General features: G+C 39.7%; 2 protein-coding genes across 8 annotated transcripts; both read left to right on the forward strand.

The window, feature by feature from the left end:
* The first annotated feature begins 962 nt into the window (after positions 1–962).
* si:ch211-63p21.2 (FH1/FH2 domain-containing protein 1) lies at positions 963–7,306 on the forward strand. The gene is made up of 9 exons (XM_041985675.1): positions 963–2,074; positions 3,330–3,470; positions 5,499–5,681; positions 5,768–5,887; positions 5,984–6,145; positions 6,251–6,501; positions 6,593–6,815; positions 6,899–7,007; positions 7,091–7,306. Exons 1-9 carry the CDS (start codon positions 1,640–1,642, stop codon positions 7,117–7,119), a joined length of 1,653 nt encoding a protein of 550 aa, XP_041841609.1. The 5' UTR covers positions 963–1,639; the 3' UTR covers positions 7,120–7,306.
* Positions 7,307–8,031: 725 nt separating this feature from the next.
* LOC121640045 (heterogeneous nuclear ribonucleoprotein C) lies at positions 8,032–18,741 on the forward strand. Of its 7 annotated transcripts, none has more exons than XM_041985720.1 (9): positions 8,032–8,104; positions 10,369–10,402; positions 12,664–12,714; positions 13,269–13,540; positions 14,586–14,811; positions 14,967–15,136; positions 17,173–17,286; positions 17,658–17,809; positions 18,025–18,741. In XM_041985720.1, exons 3-9 carry the CDS (start codon positions 12,710–12,712, stop codon positions 18,118–18,120), a joined length of 1,035 nt encoding a protein of 344 aa, XP_041841654.1. In that variant the 5' UTR covers positions 8,032–8,104; positions 10,369–10,402; positions 12,664–12,709; the 3' UTR covers positions 18,121–18,741. The 7 variants fall into 7 exon arrangements, with proteins under 7 accessions (XP_041841654.1, XP_041841655.1, XP_041841651.1 ...); XM_041985721.1 differs by having other exon boundaries at positions 12,667–12,714; XM_041985717.1 differs by having other exon boundaries at positions 8,087–8,216.
* Positions 18,742–19,110: the final 369 nt, after the last annotated feature.

The raw sequence follows: 19,110 nt of genomic DNA on the forward strand, positions 1-19,110 counted from the left end.
TTACACAACCACTACCACACAGACACACAAGGGAGACGTGGAACATCCCAGTGCGTTTCATCAAAGGAAATTGTCTGGAATTGTCTCTTCCCATGTTCCAGTTAGTGTGCCACATCATCGCCAAAACACTGCAGCTGTAAAGCTTGATGTCGTCTCTGGTAGAAGTTTGGAACAAACCCTGTTTAGTGTTAATTGTTGACTAGTTTCAACAGATATCAATATCAATGATATGTTTTTATGGTTTGCAAAAAAAGAAAGAAAAATGTCTGAAAGGTTGAGGAAGTGAAGGTCTTTTGGTCCCAAAAAAATGAACCGTTCCAAAAACAAGCATTTTCTGTATATTTTCCATCAGACTTAATCCCCTCTGTTGATAAATAAATGTTAAACGATCTTAAGCTTTGCAAATAGAGCTCATTTTGGCTGAAATCTCCCATGAGCCCCACTGCCGCCTGTAGACAGCAAGGCCACTGAGCGAGATAAAGTGTAATTGGGAGAGACTTAATGGCCGAGGGAGGGATCCTCATTAAGCCTGCATGTGGACCATGCAAATGACCCCTGAGAACAGCCGTTTGCTGTGTGCTTTGAAGAACTTTCAGGATCAAAACATTTTCTTTCAACATTTTGTTGCCTAGTAGGAGCTAACAGGTACCACACATAAAATTTTAAGATGTTTCCATTTAACCTCATTTTGCTGCTGAACTGTCATTCAAATGCTTCTGTGAAAGCAATGTAGGGATAATTTTGGTCAATAATTCTCGTTTATGTGATCATAGGAGGGTAATGGGGGGGCTACAGAGAAGGGAAGTCACAGATCTTCAGAGGGAGATAGAGAGGTTCGTGTAAACACCACTAGTAATACAAACAGGAGATGAAGGCCCGATAAGGAAATTAAGGGAAAGGGTGCAACTCAAATAAACCAAAACTGATGCATCCATGCATCTCTCTCTCTCTTTGCTGTCTTAACTGAAACTCTCACTGACTGTCAGGTCCAGAAAGTCAGAGGGAGATGAAAGTCGGGGTTAGCTTAGTTAAATTGCAGAGGCACGTCATTTTAGACATTCTGGAAGCGCTGTAGAAACGCATTCCTTGGATTTTCTCATCAGATTCACAGTCAGGACTAAGCACAACCCTGCAGAACTCAGAAGAATTCTTTCTTTTTCACTGAGGTTGCAGGTTTTTGGCACAGACGCAGAACAGTGGACGTTTGGATCCGCCGCAACTTGTCATTTTAGATCTGAGGGACCAACACGGCAACCCAGAGGCAATTGCAGGTTTCGCTGCGGAGAGAATAGCCAGAGGTGGCCCAGAAATTGGGATTTGGGCGTGTGAGCTATGTGCTTCTGTGGTGGACGAGTGAGGTAGAGCATCCATAGATATTCAGATGGTGTTATGGTGTCGGTGAGATGGAGGCTGACTTCACAGTGAAAAGAGAAAACAAAGGGAGAAGTGAGTTTTGCTTTAATGCGGGACATGACTGCGCAAAGAAACATGCTGTGATCACACCTGAAAGACCTTTATTTTGCATTATGAGGAAGAAAAGTGCTTTTTGGAGCCAACTTGAGAAAGTTTAACCTGTTTTATCAGGTTAGTGCTACAGAACTAGTTTTTCTTTTGAGTGACAGACAGCTTTGACGAATCAATGAAGGAGTCTGATCTTAACTGGGATTTTGACCAGTCCTGGGATTCAATCCTAAAACCAGCTGCACGTCTTTGCCTCAACACCTTGGATTTTTCAGACTTATGGGATGAGGACGACAGTGGAGAGGACGAGGGAACCATCACAGCAAAAGACCTAAAAACAAGCTCCCAAGGCCCACCGGCACCCCCTCCTCTTCCTCCTCTCGCCCCACCTTTACCTTCAGCTTCCCCTAAAGGTGCAAATGTTAAAAGTCACACCTTGAAGCTCCACTGGAGGGAATTACAGAATCTAGCCCCGCTTCCCAGGACAACACGCTTTGGGAGGCAGACTATCTGGGCGGGACTTGAGCCAGTGCATTTGGATACAAACCGGCTTGAGTACTTGTTTGAATCTAAGACCAGCACCACCAGTTTTAATGTGGTTTCTGCACGGCAGGTGAGAGAAGAGACAGGGATCAAGCTTCAGAAATGAATACCTTCAATTCAAAGTATTGGTTTTAGTCTAACAGATATTATAGAGCAACATCTGGGTCTCCCTCATTAAGTCATTTTTTTAGTTGTATATCTGTCAACAATATATTCCTTGGCATGCAAACTCTGTAAGTAAGTGAACATCCACCATCAAAGATTCCTTTTGTAGCAGAAACAGAGCAGTAAACAATGTGCTGGTGTTTGGTTTGTTTACTGTGGGTTAATGTACCAATATTGCTGCATCTGTTGGTAGACTGGGAAGAATAGGATTCATATTTGGCCAGTGTGTTTTGGATGTTAAGTGTATTTTTCAGCAACATCTGTGATTGCCTTTTTTTCATATTGTTTACTGCAAGATCAAAATAACTTGCAGGTATGATACAACTTTGTCAACACTACACAAAGACTAAATTTGGTTGCAAAAGAGTGAAATCTAGTCAAGATTATAATTTCTTATTTGATCACAGAAAACATTTAACAATGTTTGTTTTGTTGTCAAAAGCTTATAAAGATTTTATGGTGCTTTGAAGAATGAGAGATTTATGAGGCTTAAGTGCAGAAATGATTAGATTTAACTCTGAAGGTCAAATACTTAGAATGTTTTGCAGCTGTAAAAGGTTTAATATGGGAATTTTTATGATTTTTCAAGTTCCCTTGTTTACAGCTTTGTACATGTTAGTGAGTCGCAAGAAATGATCCACTTGTGTTTCATTGCATAAAATATATGATGTGCTAAAGGTTCACAGTCAGTAAATTACAACTTTTGTCAAAGCATGCATTGAATGCTTTGCTTATTTTCTTGAATTTAATGCTAAATTAAAATTCTTCAGAGGGACACTTAATAAAAAGCATGACATTAAAGGATTCTTTGACCACCTAAAAAAAATATGAGATTGCGTGCCTTGCAGGACTTTTACCCCCATCCCTGTTGGTATTTTTATTGTTTTGTTGTTCAACAACATCCATCCATCTATCCATGCATTTTCCATACTTGCTGTATCCTGTTTCTGTCTGCAGAAGGGCTTGAGGTTGCCCCAGCTGTCACAGTCAAGCAGCCATGTACATCCAGACAATCATTTTAAACCAATTCCCCATTTAGATTCACCAAAAATATGAATGTATATGAACTGGGTGGAAACTGCAAATAAAAAAAAGAATATTTTTTATTAGGCCGCATGAAACTGCGTTTACAAAATGCTAACCTTGTCATCACAACACAGAAGCAGCAATCGGTCTCAGTGCTGGGAATGAAGCGGAGTAACATCATCGCCATCGCCCTGAGCAGCCTGCCTCCTCCTCGCCTCCTCCCCCCTGCTATCTACAGCATGGACAGCAGCGTGCTGGACAGAGAGGATGTCCAGGTACATTATAAGTCATATTCTCCAGATTTTCATCCATGTTTTTTGGTTCACCTGTAAAATTTGGTGTTATTGAAGTGTTTCTTTGTTAGATGTAAAGTTTTGGGCATGCTTTCTAATTATCCTAGTCCCTAAGAATGTATGCCCCTAGTGGACAATGATTATAGACCAGTGGCTCTTACATCCAATGTCATGAAAGCTCTGGAGAAGCTAGTAGTTCAGGAGCTTCAAACTGAGGTGGAACCATGTCTGGATTCGTGTCAGTTTGCAAAAGAAGTACAAGTTATGCCATTTCAACTATAATGCATCTTATTTTAAAACTCCTGGAGATCCTTCTGTATGCAGGATTGGTTTTTACTCTTTACTTTACGCTTTTAACTCCATTCAGCCACACACCCTTCTTAAAATTATTCAGCTGTAACCAATTTTTAATCAAGTGGTACTACTCTTTCTTGTCCAACAGGCCACAGCAGGTGAATTGTAACTCTGTTTTATCTAACATTGCATTAAGTAGTACTGGAACCCCTCAGGGCTGTGTTAGCTCGCTGTTTTTATTTATGTTGTACACAAATGGCTGTGTCGGCTCCCTGTCGGGCCAATATGTGATGATGTTTTCAGACGACACAGTAATTTTCAGTCTGCTAAAAAGTAATGGCAACATTATCAGCCACAAATCTGGGGTGGAGGAGTTTGTGGATTAGTGTGATGCCCACCAGCCACAAATAAACACAGAGAAGACAGTGGAGATGCTAGTGGACCCCAGGTCAGTGGGAGATCATTGCTCTGTGGCCACACACGGATGTAACATCGAGCAGGTCAACTCATACAAATACCTGGGGGTTTGTATTAATAACAACTTAAGCTGGTACACACAGCTGGAGGAGGTCTGCACCCAAATCCATCAGCGGCTGTATTTTTTTCTGTAGACTTTGTTGTATAAAAATATTATTTTGATCTTTTACAGAGCTACTATTGAGTTTGTTTTACGGTACGCAATCACTAACTGGTTTGGTGACTTGACGGACAAATCAAAAGCTCAGGAAAGGCAGTCTGGTAGAAACAGCAGGTAAAATCATTGATACAAGAGCACTGCTAAAGATCTGTTCCAACAAACCACCCTTAGACAGGCCGAGAGAATCTTATCTGACACCTCATGTACTACATTCTGAACACCACCTACTAAACTCAGGTAGAAGGTACAGGGTCCCTCTCTGTAAATATAACTGGTACAAACATTCATTCATCCCTTTGTCACTGAAGCTCATTAATGAGCGGAGATGTTGGGAGGAACAGGTGAACAGGAAATCCTTGAGGCTAGGTAGAGAACTGTTAAGCTGGATTTATACTCTCGCTGTGTCTACGTCACCGGCGTAGGCGCACATAGCTTCACAGAGGACCGACATGCACCTCTTTCAGACCTGACGTGCAACCCTGCTATGCAGACAGGAAGTACCCCCTTGTGATTGGTCAAATTGGAATTACGAGTTTCTGGATTTCTGGATCTTCTCGCTGAATTTGTGTAGTAACCACCATTTTTAAGAGCAGAACCCAATCGATCAAGTTGATGACAAGCTGATCGAATTATTTCTTTGTTTTCTTCCACAAGCTAATAAAGACACTGAACCATTTGGGACACCATTGTTGTTTTAAAACAGAAAATATCTGTCAAACTGAAGCTAATCTGAAGCTGCCACCTTCAGATTAGGAGGAGAAACTGCAACACAACACCAAAACGACGCATATCCCTTACAATCGAGTGCAAACTCACCAGCGTCAGCTACGGCGCAGTCGACCACAGACGCTGCACGAGTAGAAATCCAGCTTTAGACTACTAAGCCAGCTCTGTAGTGCCCCTATTTTTTATTTTTTTTTATTTTGCTGTTGTTGTTTTTAATGGTTATGGTTTCATGATATGGGTGGTAATGCGTCAGTGCAGCAAAATCCTTTGTCCAAGACAACTTTCTCCCAAGGGAGACTAATGAAAATACTTTGACTTTTGACTTTAAAAATGATACATTTACTGTAACACAGCGTCTTCAAGCTCTGACCCCAACAGAAGAGGAACTTTGTTTGATCAAGGAGGCCAAAGCCCAGAATCCACACTCCCCTCTGGCACAGGCCGAGCTCTGCCTACTCACTCTGGGAGACATCCCTCACCTGAGTACAAGGCTCCAGCTGTGGGCCTTCGCTCTGGACTACGATTCCTTAGAGAGGGTAGGTAAAAGCTGAGCAAGCTACGTCATAGACGTCACCAGACTTACGTATCCAATGCCCCATAAACTTGTTATTTATCTTTAAAGGAAATTGCCGAGCCTCTTTTTCACCTAAAGTTGGCCATGGAACAACTGGCATCCAGCCAGACCTTTAGGTGTATTCTAGCCACGGTGCTTGCGATCGGTAACTTTCTTAATGGATGTAAGGTGAGACATTCCTCACAAACCTTTAAGTCTTTTTTATGTTTTCATGCACTTTCTTTCTTTTCCCAAATATTTTAACAAAACATTTTCATTTTTAAGGCCCGTGGTTTTGAGCTGAGTTACCTGGGAAAGCTATCTCAAGTGAGGGATACGCACACCCGCCAGCCTCTGCTGCACCACGTCTGTGTGCTCCTGCTGCAACTCTACCCACAGTCCTCTGACCTGTACTCTGACATCACTGCAATTACTAAAGCTGGGAAGGTGTGTAGATGCACATATGTGTGTGTTATTGTCTTGACTTGACTTATTATGATTTGATAAAAAGCCTTGAATGATCTATGCAAACCCTTTGCCTTGTCTGTACAGTGTGACTACTCCCAGGTCCAATCCAATTTTACTCTACTGGAGAGCATGTGCAAAGCATCATGGGAGCAGCTGAAGGTACTAGAGAAGGCTGAGGAAAAGGGGAAAGGATGGAAAGGGGATAGGAAAAAAGGAAAAGGCGATGAGGCCTTGGCCCCTGAGAGTTCAATTCGTCTCAAACTGCCAAAGATTCTGAAAGAGTGCGAGGAGAGGCTGAAGGTCCTGAGAGCTGTCCATCGTCGAGTTGTCAACAGGTGCTCTGCAGTTACTGGAGACATCAACAGAGACAAGTTGAACTGTAAGATTTTTGGTTAGAAAATAAATCTTTTGTTGCTGTTTCTCAAGGTTCCACTCTTTCCTACTGTTCCTGGGTTACTCTCGCTCCATGGTGAGAGAAACAAAAGCAGAGGACTTCTGCAGAACCATCAGCAACTTCTCGCTGGAGTACAGGACCATGCGGCAGGCCATCCTCCTGCAGAGAGAGCGTGAACAACAAAAAGGTGGAGCAGAAAGCACAGGTCTGAACACACCCGTGGGTAGGAGGAAATGTCAGCAAACTCCATCTCAGGTTGTCATTTCAGATTCTTTAAAAACTAAATCAGTCCATGCAAAACTACAAGGAATAAAGACTAATATAAGTTCACTGTGCAGGAAAGCGATGAGCAGTGTAGGTTGGAGGAGGTGCTAAAAACCCCTGAGTCCATCTCAAGACTGGATGTCACTTTGCCTCGAAACCGAAGGAGGATGACTGACGTCCAAGGTACTTTATGCTTGTTTTGATCCTTCTTTTCTCTCTTGTTCTGTTTTTGTGCCATAATAAACATTTCTTTGTTTACTTCTCAGGTTCATTTTCACGGAAACTAAAGTGGTGACCCTACTGATTTACTTTTCAGTACCTGGCAAATGCTATTTATGCTAATTATTGCATCGCTATAACACGTTTAACCCTAGAAGCAGCAATCAAAAAGCCATTCATGAGTGACAGTTTGAAATAAATGTGCTTTAAAGCAAATGCTTTGTCTGTGCTTTTGTTGAAAGTCAATAAAATGATGAATACATGAACAACAATGTGTCAAATCTTGATTACATAAAAAATTAAATGAAAAGAAATGTATTAGCATAAAGAAGCTTAGCCTAACATAGAACTTCACGCTAAATAAGTGTTTTAAAGCAATGACATATTCATATAAGCTATCCAAAGCTCAGGAATAACATCAGAAGAAAGTGAGTCTTGAGTATAGACCTTGTATTTCTTACCTATATTAGTCTGTTTTTTATTTATTTTTTTCTTTGCCAGACTTCAAAGTTAGACATGCTAAACACTGTTCAGTCTCAGTCAGTCTTTATTTATAAAGCACTTTTCATACAAAAATGCAGCACAAAGTGCTTTCCATGGTTAAAACAATAACCCCCCCGCCCCCCCCCCCCGCACCCCCACACACACACACACACACACACACACACACACAATCCCGTCCCTCCCCGCGTCCTCTCACATACCAGTACGTACAAGCAAGCATACACATAAACATACACATACACACACACAAACTTGCACATGTTATATTGTACTGTGTTATACCGTCATTCAAATCATTTTTATTTATTAAATTTCCAAATCAGTGCCTTTTTTTTTATTTATTTATTTTTTTATTGTCATTTAATCTACGGAGACGCCCCCGAACTCCGTCATCCATCAGAACAAAACTGGCAAGCAAAACAGCCAATCACCGAGAAGTTTAACCCCAACGAGGATGTTATATTTACCCAATCAGAAACTGGAACGCAGAAGTGGGCGTGACTATCCTGTAGCGTATGTGGGTGACTCGACGCCATTTCGTGTCTGCTGGTTTCAAGGTGATAGTCAGCAAGCTGCAGAGCCATAAGCGGATCTTTACCCTTTCAAGTAAAAAAAAACCAAAAAAAAAACGAACGTTCAGTTGTTCTCATTTTTAGTGTTAAACTCCTGGTGAGTATTTTTAAACGCGAGATTTTTTTCACTTTTTTCTTTTTTCTGACTATGAAGCATCGCTGGGACTTTTTTGTTTTTATTTTGATTGCATTTTTCCTGGCTGGTATTCCCGAGACTGTGTTGGCTGGCTGTTGTGGCGTACATCTTGTGATGGCAAAATAAACTGCACAGAAACTAGGTTTTTTTTTTTTGGTTTTGTTTTGTTTTTTTAGTAGCTTCAGCTGCATTTTTTAATGCTTTTGTTTTTCAAATAAGACTATAAAAACAAACCCCTGAGTTTTTCAGGCTTTCTGTGTGGCCTTGTTGCTTATCTGCTTGTTGGTTTTTACATGGAGGGGAATGTTGAGGATTGTTCCAGGATTTTCTTGACAGTTTTTAGAATTGGTGGCCAGTTTTCTGGAAAATGTTTTTATATTTTGCTTTTTATTTGCGTCCGGTGTCTCTACTCCACATTAAACTTGGTTCACAGTTCTTGACATTGATTCCTAGAGAGTTTCTTTGGTATTTTCATCTGTTCTCAGGCATCAAGTCTTTCAGGAATATTGTGATTTTTCAGGCTTTTTTTTCTTCTTCTTCTTTTAAGGAGAAACATTTTGATTTCTTGTGCAGTCAAAGAAGGGAATATTCATTTTCAGAAGCACCCTAATAATTTACACGATTTTTTTTTTTTTTTTTTTTTCTGGTAATTTTGATTTCATAAGGCTTATTTGCAGACTAATAAAGCTGCTCATATAGGAGCAGCTGTATAGAGCTGAAGGACGTGCTGCAGTGAGCTCTGACAGGGCTCAGACTGAAGTATCTGTCTTCTCCACACCCTGTTTTCCAGTGATGCTGCTGTACCTTCTCCTTTATTCATCCTAAAGTGGAGGTGTCCCAAAGCAGGAATCCCTCTGGACTCTAGGGGTGCTGCAGCTGACCTTTTTATTCAGACCTGTTCAAGGTGGGGCGGGGATAGGAGGAGAAATAGGGGGGGGGGGGGCACCATTTCCTTCAGAACAGTGAGGCTGTGATGATGCACCCTCTGAGGCAGACAGTGTCTGATATCACTGCTGTAGTTTCACTTTGCAAATTTGTGGGAATCTTACCATAAAAAAAAAATGCAAATCACCACTTTAATATACATACATTTTATTTCCAGTTATTTGCTTTTGCTATTTGGATGCACGTTTGAACACTTGGGGATGCTGTACAGCGCTGACAACGCCTCAGTACCTGCAGTGTTTGTGTCCATCTTTGTCCACAGCTGCGGTGTGTAAAGTTAACCAGTTTTCAGTCCTGAAGCAGCCTGCTTTCATGGCTCTGACTTAAAAAAAAAAAACAAACAAAAAAAACAAAAGGAATGTTTTCATTTATATTTTTTTATTATTATTTTTATTCAGGGGGAAAATTCAATAAAAATAAAGTTCACATTATGCCAAAAGAACTATTCAGTATATCAGTTTTATAAGGGAAATGTTTAAATGTTGTTATGATAGATGTTAATATTTAGTGAGATGTGGGATCAAATGAAGGTTTGAAGCTAGACGACTTTATGGCTTTATAGCGAGTTATTGTCGATGAATAATGACCACAAAATTTAAATTACTTTTTTTTATTTTTACCTTGTTTTTTTTACATGTTAATTTCTCTTAAAAAAGGCTGTAATTTAATTATTTATTTTAAGCCCCCCCCCCTTCATATATTACAGCTTAATTTGTTTGTTTGTTTCTTCTTTTAGTAAATTCTTCCCCCCAAAACAACTTTTAGATTTGTTTGGCTTTTTCTTTTCTTTCCTTTTTTTACTATTTTTTTCCCAAAGTATCATTTTCATTTGCAAATGAATTTGACTTTTTTATTGGGCTGAAATGAATCTATGTTATTTTTTTCCATAAAGTTCTGAATATCTATAAATGAAGACCAGAATGTAGAATGACTTCAAAATGGAGCACAGGAAGCTAAACTATAATTATATCAAAGCAGAATAGCGGCACACACGGCTCGGATAGAGGGATCATATCTTTAATTAATGCAGCTGGGTGAACAGGTGACTTACATTTTTAGGATTTTTGTCCTTTAGATTCTCTGCTGCTTGTTAAAAATAAACATTTAGTCAATGTCTGGTGTTTTTTTCTTTTTTCTAATCTTACTTTTTTTGTTTCCTTCCGTTTAGTTTTTGACGGCACTTTTTTCACCAGCAACAAATCGTAAGTTGGTCTCAAACTTTTTTTTTTTTTTTTTAATTTTTTTTTTTTTTAAATAACCTTTTTTTCCACCTCAGCTTCAGCATCATTTTTAATATTCCACTTTTCACTCCTCTGTGATGTAGCCCATTTCTTCCCCGTTTTGGATTTCAAATAGCATGTTTTTTTTTTTTTTTTTTTTTTTTTTTTTTTTTTTTCCAGCAGTGAAAGTAGAAAAAAATCTGCTTAATTTTCTGTAACTGTTCACTTTTATGGACTCTTTCAACAACCTCCCACACATTCCCAGCTTATGATCAGTTGATGCCCTAAATTAAGGACTGGCAAAGGCTAAATGAAGCTGTTTTTGTGGTTGTGCATGTCATTGGAGTCCAGTCTGACCCTTTACTCATATAAAAGTCTCTTCTTTGTTTTGTTTTAATTTTTTTTTGTCCATGTAAGAAGCATTCCTCTTGGTGATAACGTACTAGTCATAAGCCCCAACAACTCTTGTCTATTTTGCCCTTTTAAACCAGCATGAACTAGCATTATTTACTAACTTATGAATCAGTTAACAATGTTTCTACTCCTGCTTATTGCAATGAGTTATTAGCCTTTTTCCACATCCACCTTCATTTACTCCGATCTGATTTTTACCCCAAAAAGCTCAAGATCATAGCACAATTTCTATTTTCTGAATCTGTATTAAAGAAACCCACAAACTACCATCACAGCTGTACAGATGTGACACATCTGTCCTGCTGCAAAGCTACTTGTCTTCTTTTGTTTTTGTTTTTGTCTTGTCTGTCTTCAAGCATGAGTCCTGGGAGCTGCAGTTGCAGTGTCTTTCACAGTTTAAGCACCAACATTTCACTAATATAACCGACATGTAGACTCATATTGAGCCCACTTACCAGCAAAAACTACAATAAGCCCCATATAATGCCATCTATTAGACAGGAGATCAACACTGCAGCTAATAAGGAAACATCCTTCAACCCAGGCTACTTCAGCGTGGCCAAAATGTTGAATTTAGATGAAAATTCTCAAGAGACAAAATAATTTGTTGTAACTTAAAGAGGTTCATGTTTATACTATTGTCCCATTATATTACGCAGCATGTAGAAATCCTCCCAAACAAATAAAGACACTGGGGAATCAGCCATGACTGAACATAAATGAGTTATTTTGTTCTTCCAACTTCATCTCCTCACAGTCCAACCAGTTACCTCAAAGAATCAGGTTTGCATAGAGGCCTGTGATTGGCCTCCCTGCCCCTCCTCTTGCTGTTGTGGACAGGCTGTCGGCTCACCAAGTTATAGCTTCATCCTGGCCAAAATAGTGTCCATGAGAGCAGAGCATTAGGCTTTGGCCAGACAGCCTACTGCAAAACATGTAATCCCCTGCTAGTGGCTGCTGGCTGGAGAGGCAGAGGCTGCAGTGAAGCCCAGCTGGCTGCAGTGCTGCGTTTTGGCAGGTGATGAATGGCTTTGCAGCAGCTCGAGTGGTTGATGTGAGGATGAGCAACTCAGGATTGGATGGGACAAAATAGTTTACCATCACAAGGGAAGGCGCAAGAAGTATATCCAAGCAATTTCAGCCATAATTACAAGCTCCCTCGTCTTGCATTGTTACATAACTTTGCAGTCTCTCTAACTAATGCATTGAAGAAGAGGTCTGCCCCCTCCTGTTTTCCTACAAAGGCTGAGTCTGCTCTGCTAATCATGTGATGTGCTTCACTGTCTGCTAACAATGGCTGCCTGAGTAGCTGGTGCATTTATCCAAATGCTCCATTTAGACAAAGCAGCAAATTCTCAGAAATTGGGATTTTTGACATAAAAAAGATACAAAGCTGCACTTTGAAAGTGGAAGAAGACAATAAAAGGGGGTCCAGATCAACCTAAAGGATGTTGGCTCATTGCAAGTTTGTCATGTGATTCCTATAATCTGCATTTACATTAAAGTAGGGTGTTGTGTGCTAAGTAAAACTAACATTTATTCAGAAAACAGTTTTATTTGACCACATAAAGAACCAGATATTTGCAGTGAAACAAGGTAGATGCTTACAAGTGAATTTGTTTTTGTCATAACAAACATTTATCCTACAGGTGTCTGTGTTTTAAACCCAAATCAAGATTTTATCCATCCCTTAAACCTTTGCCTTCCATCTTGTCTTGGGTTTACAAAAAAACCAAGACATAAAGAAGCTTTTTGAAGGTGTAGTAGATGTCTCCCCACAGTCCCTGACGCCGCCTCTCATAGTTTCTCGACAACCCTCTTCTCTCCAGCAGACAGGCAGGCAGGCTGACCTCCACCGACCCCAATACAGACACAATGGAGTGAGTGTTGGCTGCTTCGTGACCCGATCACACTCTCTGTTCTGCTGTCCACTTTCTCTTGTTAGAAGCCCTTGTCCCCCATTTCATGGTGGATGAAAAGTACATACAGCAAAGACATTTGCTTGGAGCCGATACTAGAATTTCTTCTGCACACCAGCTATTTAAATGGCTTTTATGGATACATGAGTACATGTCATAATAAATCATTTATTTGATTCACAAAAACCCAAATAAATTTAAATATTTCAGTTCTTTTGTAGAGAAATAGCTGATTTTCTACATTTTGCAGGATATTTCTTTGTGTTGCAGAAACATAAAAAGGCTGTTTTTCCTACTAAATTTACTGTTAAAAAATGTAAACCATTTGCATTCCTTCATAGTTTCCTCCACCTCATGTATTCACAGCTTAGGCAGAATAAATAAATCCCTACGATTGAAAGGAATAACAAGACTACATACAACTTTGTTCCAATGAGGAATCCTAATATTAAAAACCTTTGTCCATTCTCTACTTGCCCTTTGCCTTCACCTTGATCCTGTGTTTTCTTCCAAAGTTGGTCTCCAACCTCCACCTCCAGCCTCATGGCCAGCAGCAACGTGACTAACAAGACCGATCCCCGCTCCCTCAACTCCCGTGTCTTCATTGGCAACCTCAACACCCTGCTGGTTACCAAGGCTGACGTGGAGGCCATCTTCTGCAAGTATGGGAAGGTCGTTGGCTGCTCCATCCACAAGGGCTACGCCTTTGTCCAGTACTCCAACGAGAGGAATGCCCGGGCTGCCGTGGCCGGGGAGGATGGACGCATGATTGTGGGACAGGTGTTAGGTGAGGTGGGGTGATGAAGTGAAGCGCCAAAGTCTTAAATCCAGTACTGGACATAGCGTATACCCCACAGCAAAAACCTAAAGGTTCTTGAATGATACAGACAGCTCAGTAAAGGCCTGTTTCCACCAACGGGTCCAACTAGGATGGAGTATTTTGGTGTGGTTTGGTTCCAAATCCAACTGTACCCTAACCTGGGAGATGGTGTAAAAAGCTGGATAGCAATAGCTATGAAAAAACCGGTGCAATGCCTTCCTTCTAACGAAGAAGAATGTGACACAGAAACAAAGAATGAGAATGTAGACATTTTGTAGTCTTTATTCTTGGCATGCGGCTTTAAACTGCAAGAAGTCCACAGTTTATTTAAACATGATACTGTTCCCGCTTTGTTCTTATTACCGAGTCATAAAGGAAGTGATGATTCTCTCAACCAATCAGCCGTTTTTAGTGTGTCAAGCTCCACCCTTTAGGGTCAGATTGGTAGGATCCCAAAAAAGTAGGATGGGTCAGATCAGATATTCTGGCTCCCTTCCAAAGTGCCTGTGGAAATGTAAAAAAAAAAAAAAAAAAGAAAGAAAAAAGAACATCCTGTCCTGTCCCATACCAAGTTAGACCCCCTTGGTGGAAACAGGGGCTTCACTAGTGTGAAACATTCAAAATAAAGCCCACTTGATTTTCAGATTCCTAAATACTTTTAGAAAAAGATTCAGAATCCGCATGTGGTGACAGGAGACAAACACATCCGTCTCAATTTACAGTCTTTATCCTTGAAGACCAGTTTCCTGTTTCACATCACAAACAGCTGAGACCCTCTGCTGCCCTCTTGTGGTGAAAACTAGGCATTGACAACAGCTCAACCACATTTCACATATGACATTAAATGAATGCAAACAGCTGCTTTGGATCGCATACAGATACCTTCTGGTGGGTGTTTAACCTGCCAATAGCATGCGAACACAATCTCTATTTTACTAAATAAACTCTACTTTCTTCCATTCCTCCTTCCTTCCGTGTTTTTTTTTTTTTTATTTTATTTTTCCTCCTTCAGACATCAACCTGGCAGGTGAGCCGAAGCCTCACAGGTCGAAGACAGCGAAGCGATCTGCAGGAGACATGTACAGGTGTGTCTGTCCATGCTGCATAAATTCACAAAGTCAGAGTTTTAGTGAATATTTATTCAGGCATGTTAAAGTAAAAATGTTTCTGTGCTGCCCTCAATCCCACAGCTCATCTTTTGATTTGGACTATGACTTCCAAAGAGATTACTATGACAGGTGAGCTCTATCTTCTTCTTATATGGGTTGATAAAATTTTAAGCAAAACATCTAAATGCTTCATTTTAACACTTAAAAACTGCTGTTTGGATGTCTTGGAGTTAAATTAGGGCATTTAGTGACACCATTCATCACTCTGCTGCTCTCTCTGTCAGAATGTACTCCTACCAGTCCCGGGTGCCTCCTCCTCCTCCGCCATTGTCCCGCGCCATCATCCCTTCAAAGCGTCCCAGAGTCAGTCTGAGCGGAGGCAGCAGCCGACGAAGCAAGGCTGTCTTCTCCTCCTCCTCATCCTCCAAGATGAGCCAGAGGACTTCACGCACAAGTATGTAGCATCCACAGTTAACTCAGCTCTCTTACCTGAGCGCCAGTTTGAGTAAAATCTGTCAGTAATCACAATCCTGTCCTTTGTCAGTGCAAATTAATATCGGCTGATTCAGTCCCAAATGATGGCCTATAAAAAGTGTCTCATTATGAAGCCATCACACTAGCAACATCTCATAGAGTACTTTCAAGACATTTGCAACCTTATTCTTGCAGGACATTCTGATTGTATTGCTTACAGATGGATTTCTAAACTTTTAAATGTTTCAGTGAGCACTGATGGAGCAATAACCCGGAAGTAGAAATAACAGAATTTCGCCATCAAGCAGCTACAACCAGGTGCTCCTTGCAGGATTTTTGATTTCAGAGGAGTTGAGACCTGGAGGAAAGACCTGGAATTAGCAGGCACAGCTAAGAAAACAAATAATAAAATAAAAAAAAAAAGAATACAAGTAATGGACTCGACCACCACGGCCTGTGTGCAGGCTCATCATATAATACTTCATTGCTGATGAAAAAGCATGCTAAGGCATGTTTTGCAACACATTTAGAAAGACCTGTAAAATACAAATACTGTAATTTGTTCAGATGAGACCAGGTGGAACTGTTTGGAGGGCAAATGGCACACGCACACTATGGCAACAGTGAGGTTTGGAGGTGGGAACATCATGGTGCGGGACTGCTTTTCAGCATACTCTTCAGGCTAATTTCATATAATTGAAATATACTGAATTATAAAGAAAAGACAAAAAAGTAAAGAAAATCTGCTGCCATCTGAAAGGATAATGACGTCTAAATGAGGTTTGACATTTCAGCAACACACAAAGAAACACTTCATTAAATTCAGAGAAGGAAAATAATCTGCCTGAATGTCAATTATTTAACTGAAACGCAATGGAAAGAACCAAAGATCAGATTTTATTTATTTATTTATTTTTTTATTATTTTTTTTATTTTTATTTTTTTATTTATTTAATTTAATTTATTTATTATTTTATAGAAGAAACCAATGAAACCTTCAACATTTCAAAGCATGTTTGTGTGGAAGAATGGACCAAAATCATTAGATGTATGAGGGTTAAATAAGTGTTTTCAATACATTTTTCCTGTATTACACCATTTTAATGCACAACTAAATTTCTGATTGTATTTGTTTTGGTTCGATTAATTGGGCTGTTACCAACATTTGATGAAAATTTCATGTCAATAGTTTCCTTAGAAATATATTAGCTGAGAAAGATGTTACTAATTTTTCCTGCAGTATTGTATTTTACGGACATCATGAAACCCTACACTCCAAATGTTTCTCTCTTCTGTCTTCCAGAGATATATTCCAGAAGCTGCAACAGAAACCCATTTATCTGCCTCTTAATGCTCAATAATCGGAGCAATGCTCTTCTCACATGTTTCTGCAAGCATAAATCTGCTCACCACAGCTCAAGTTGTTATTTAGGATGCTTCAGCCCCCCAGAACTTTTTTCTGAAATGCATCAGGCTTGTTCAGGGGCTCTTTTGCAAATGTTTGACAACATTTTGTGCTGAGACAGCACGGCAAGCAGGGTTTCAATCACGTTTATTGGTGTTGCTGCTCAGCAAAGTAGTGTACAAATATCCCAGAGTCTGTTTCACATGTTTTTTTTTTCTTCTTCTTCTTCACCCGTCCAGTAATCCTGTGATCAGATCTCTAAGAAAGTTAGTTTTCATTTCACAATTTCATTCGAACCGAGGACCTAAAAGTACTTAATAAATAAAGGAGCCTGTGGAGGAGTATCCTGCCCTTTTTTAAATTTAATTATAAAAATATACCAAGTCCTAAATATTGATTATTGGTTATCTGATAGCCAGATCTCTTTGTGTGAACTTTTCCATGCTGAATCTCTTCTTTTTTCTAGAAAATTATACATAACAAAAAAGAGACAAAAATCACCAATCATGTTTGAAAACAATATCTTGACTTTTCAGTTTGACAATAAGAGGAATTATGAGTGTCACAGTTTACAAGTCAAACCTGAAGGTGATCCACTGTTTGTCCCACAGTGAGGACGGATGATCTACAGACCATCAAGAGAGAGCTCACACAGATCAAACACAAGGTGGATTACCTGCTGGAGAGCTTGGAGCGCATGGAGAAGGACTACAGTAAGAAGTCAGGTGGGTCCTTTTGAGAAGAAAAATGCTAAGTCAGAGCTAAAAATTACATTAAATAAATGATCAATTAGGCTAAAATAGCACAACAGATTATAGTTTTTCTCTGCACCAGCTAATAATAAAAATTAAAACCTTTCAAAATCTTCAGTGTGATATCAGGTAGCTTTATACAGTTACATAAAATGCTACAAAAGGCACTAAAAACATAACATTTTAAATACATAAATTTGATCCAAAAATGTTCTGTCATCATTATTTTGATGTGAGCCATCCAGATGCAAACAATCACCAGCAACACAGTTTCCATAATTTGGCTCCCAGTCCCATCTTCTAACCCCTGACTTAGTTTTTATCCTTTTCCCCATCATCCTCAGAGATGAAGAGCTCTAAGCCAGAGCCTGGGGAAGTGTCCCCCCTCCACTCGTCTACCTCCAGCAAGAAGGAGGACAGCTTGAAGAGGGACAGAAAGAGCCAAGAGCTGAACGACTCTGAGGAGGATGAAGATCTGCTGGAGGACGAGGATGAGGTGAGAGGGACCAGGGCTAACACCAAGACATTCTTTTATATATGTATATATATATATATATATATATATATATAGCAATCTATCCCCAAAAATGTAACTTTTAAAGTTTTATTATGTTAAAAAAATATTTAATTAAATCATTGTATTTATTCTTCATCTTGTGTTGGTTTTTAATCACATTTATTTTCCCTGTTTCCACTTGTCTGTCCCTGCAGATAAAAAGCAGAGGAAGAGAGGAGGATGAGGAGGACGAAGGTGAGCATGAGGAAGGGGAAGATGATGGCGACAGTGCCAATGAAGACGAGTCCTGAGGTGGCCGATTCCTACAGATTTACACAAAACCAGTTGTGTATGAAAGTTTCTCCAAAGCAAACTGGTACCCAGTGTTTCATGTGCTCGATTTGGCTAAAGTAACTGGACATTTGCAGTGTGTTGTAGATTTTGCTGCTCCTCCCATTTTTTTAAAGAAAATTCTCTTTTAAAAATCACCTGCTACTGCATTCTTGTTTGTCACACTCAGACAAATCGTAACCATCGTATGTTTCTCTATAGACTATGCTGAACACACCTAGCAGTGGCTTTTCCTTTAACATAAAACTGACATAAATATGTGAATAAGTCCAATCACTTGAGTTCAGAAACATAATACATTATTTGATCTAGCTGCTGCATAGCTGCCTCCTAACCTCCAGGTGGCAACATATCTTAGCTACAAGATTACAAGGAGGGTCTGGACAATCTCTTTCCCTCTGCTTGTTAGATAACATGAGCATGCACAAAATCTCAGGCAATACTTTGGAGAAAAAAAATGCTCAACGGCAGAAAAATGTCTTCAGCTTGTGTAATGCAGTCAGCTTCCATGTTTTGTCTGGTTCCTGTTGCTTTTTTTCTCTGGACTGCCCTGGTGGAAGTGAATAAACATGTTTCTCACATTGGAGCCTTTATAAACTTGTCATACAATACAAATGCATACTTTATTTTTCACTCATGCATTATACTGGAGCTAAACTGATCAATTTAGTGGAGAAACTGGGTTATGTAACAGAATGACTGGCAGGAAAAAGGAAAAAAAAAAACATCTTGTCCTGACTGGGTCTTGAAAAAGAGGTAATTAGAAAATCAAATTAACAGCCACATATGACATTACAGTGTGTCAATGCTCATTTCACAAGAACTAAGATAAAATTTAGAAACTGTGTTTGAAATAAACTTAAATACAACCTCACTGCTTCCATAGGAATCCAGAGGATTAATAGCAGATGGATAAATAACAATCTAGAGTTGACCATTGCACAGTGAGA

The sequence above is a fragment of the Melanotaenia boesemani genome, chromosome 5, assembly GCF_017639745.1.
Source record: "Melanotaenia boesemani isolate fMelBoe1 chromosome 5, fMelBoe1.pri, whole genome shotgun sequence".
In the NCBI taxonomy this organism is placed as follows: Eukaryota; Metazoa; Chordata; class Actinopteri; order Atheriniformes; family Melanotaeniidae; genus Melanotaenia; species Melanotaenia boesemani.

Coding starts and splice junctions, on each gene's coding strand:
- si:ch211-63p21.2 (XM_041985675.1), top strand. CDS start 1,640: ATGAAGGAGTCTGATCTTAACTGGGATTTTGACCAGTCCTGGGATTCA. Junction 2,075..3,329: donor ATGTGGTTTCTGCACGGCAG/GTGAGAGAAGAG, acceptor ATCACAACACAG/AAGCAGCAATCGGTCTCAGT. Junction 6,816..6,898: donor GTCAGCAAACTCCATCTCAG/GTTGTCATTTCA, acceptor TTCACTGTGCAG/GAAAGCGATGAGCAGTGTAG.
- LOC121640045 (XM_041985720.1), top strand. Junction 15,137..17,172: donor CCAGAGGACTTCACGCACAA/GTATGTAGCATC, acceptor TTTGTCCCACAG/TGAGGACGGATGATCTACAG. Junction 17,287..17,657: donor GGACTACAGTAAGAAGTCAG/GTGGGTCCTTTT, acceptor CATCATCCTCAG/AGATGAAGAGCTCTAAGCCA.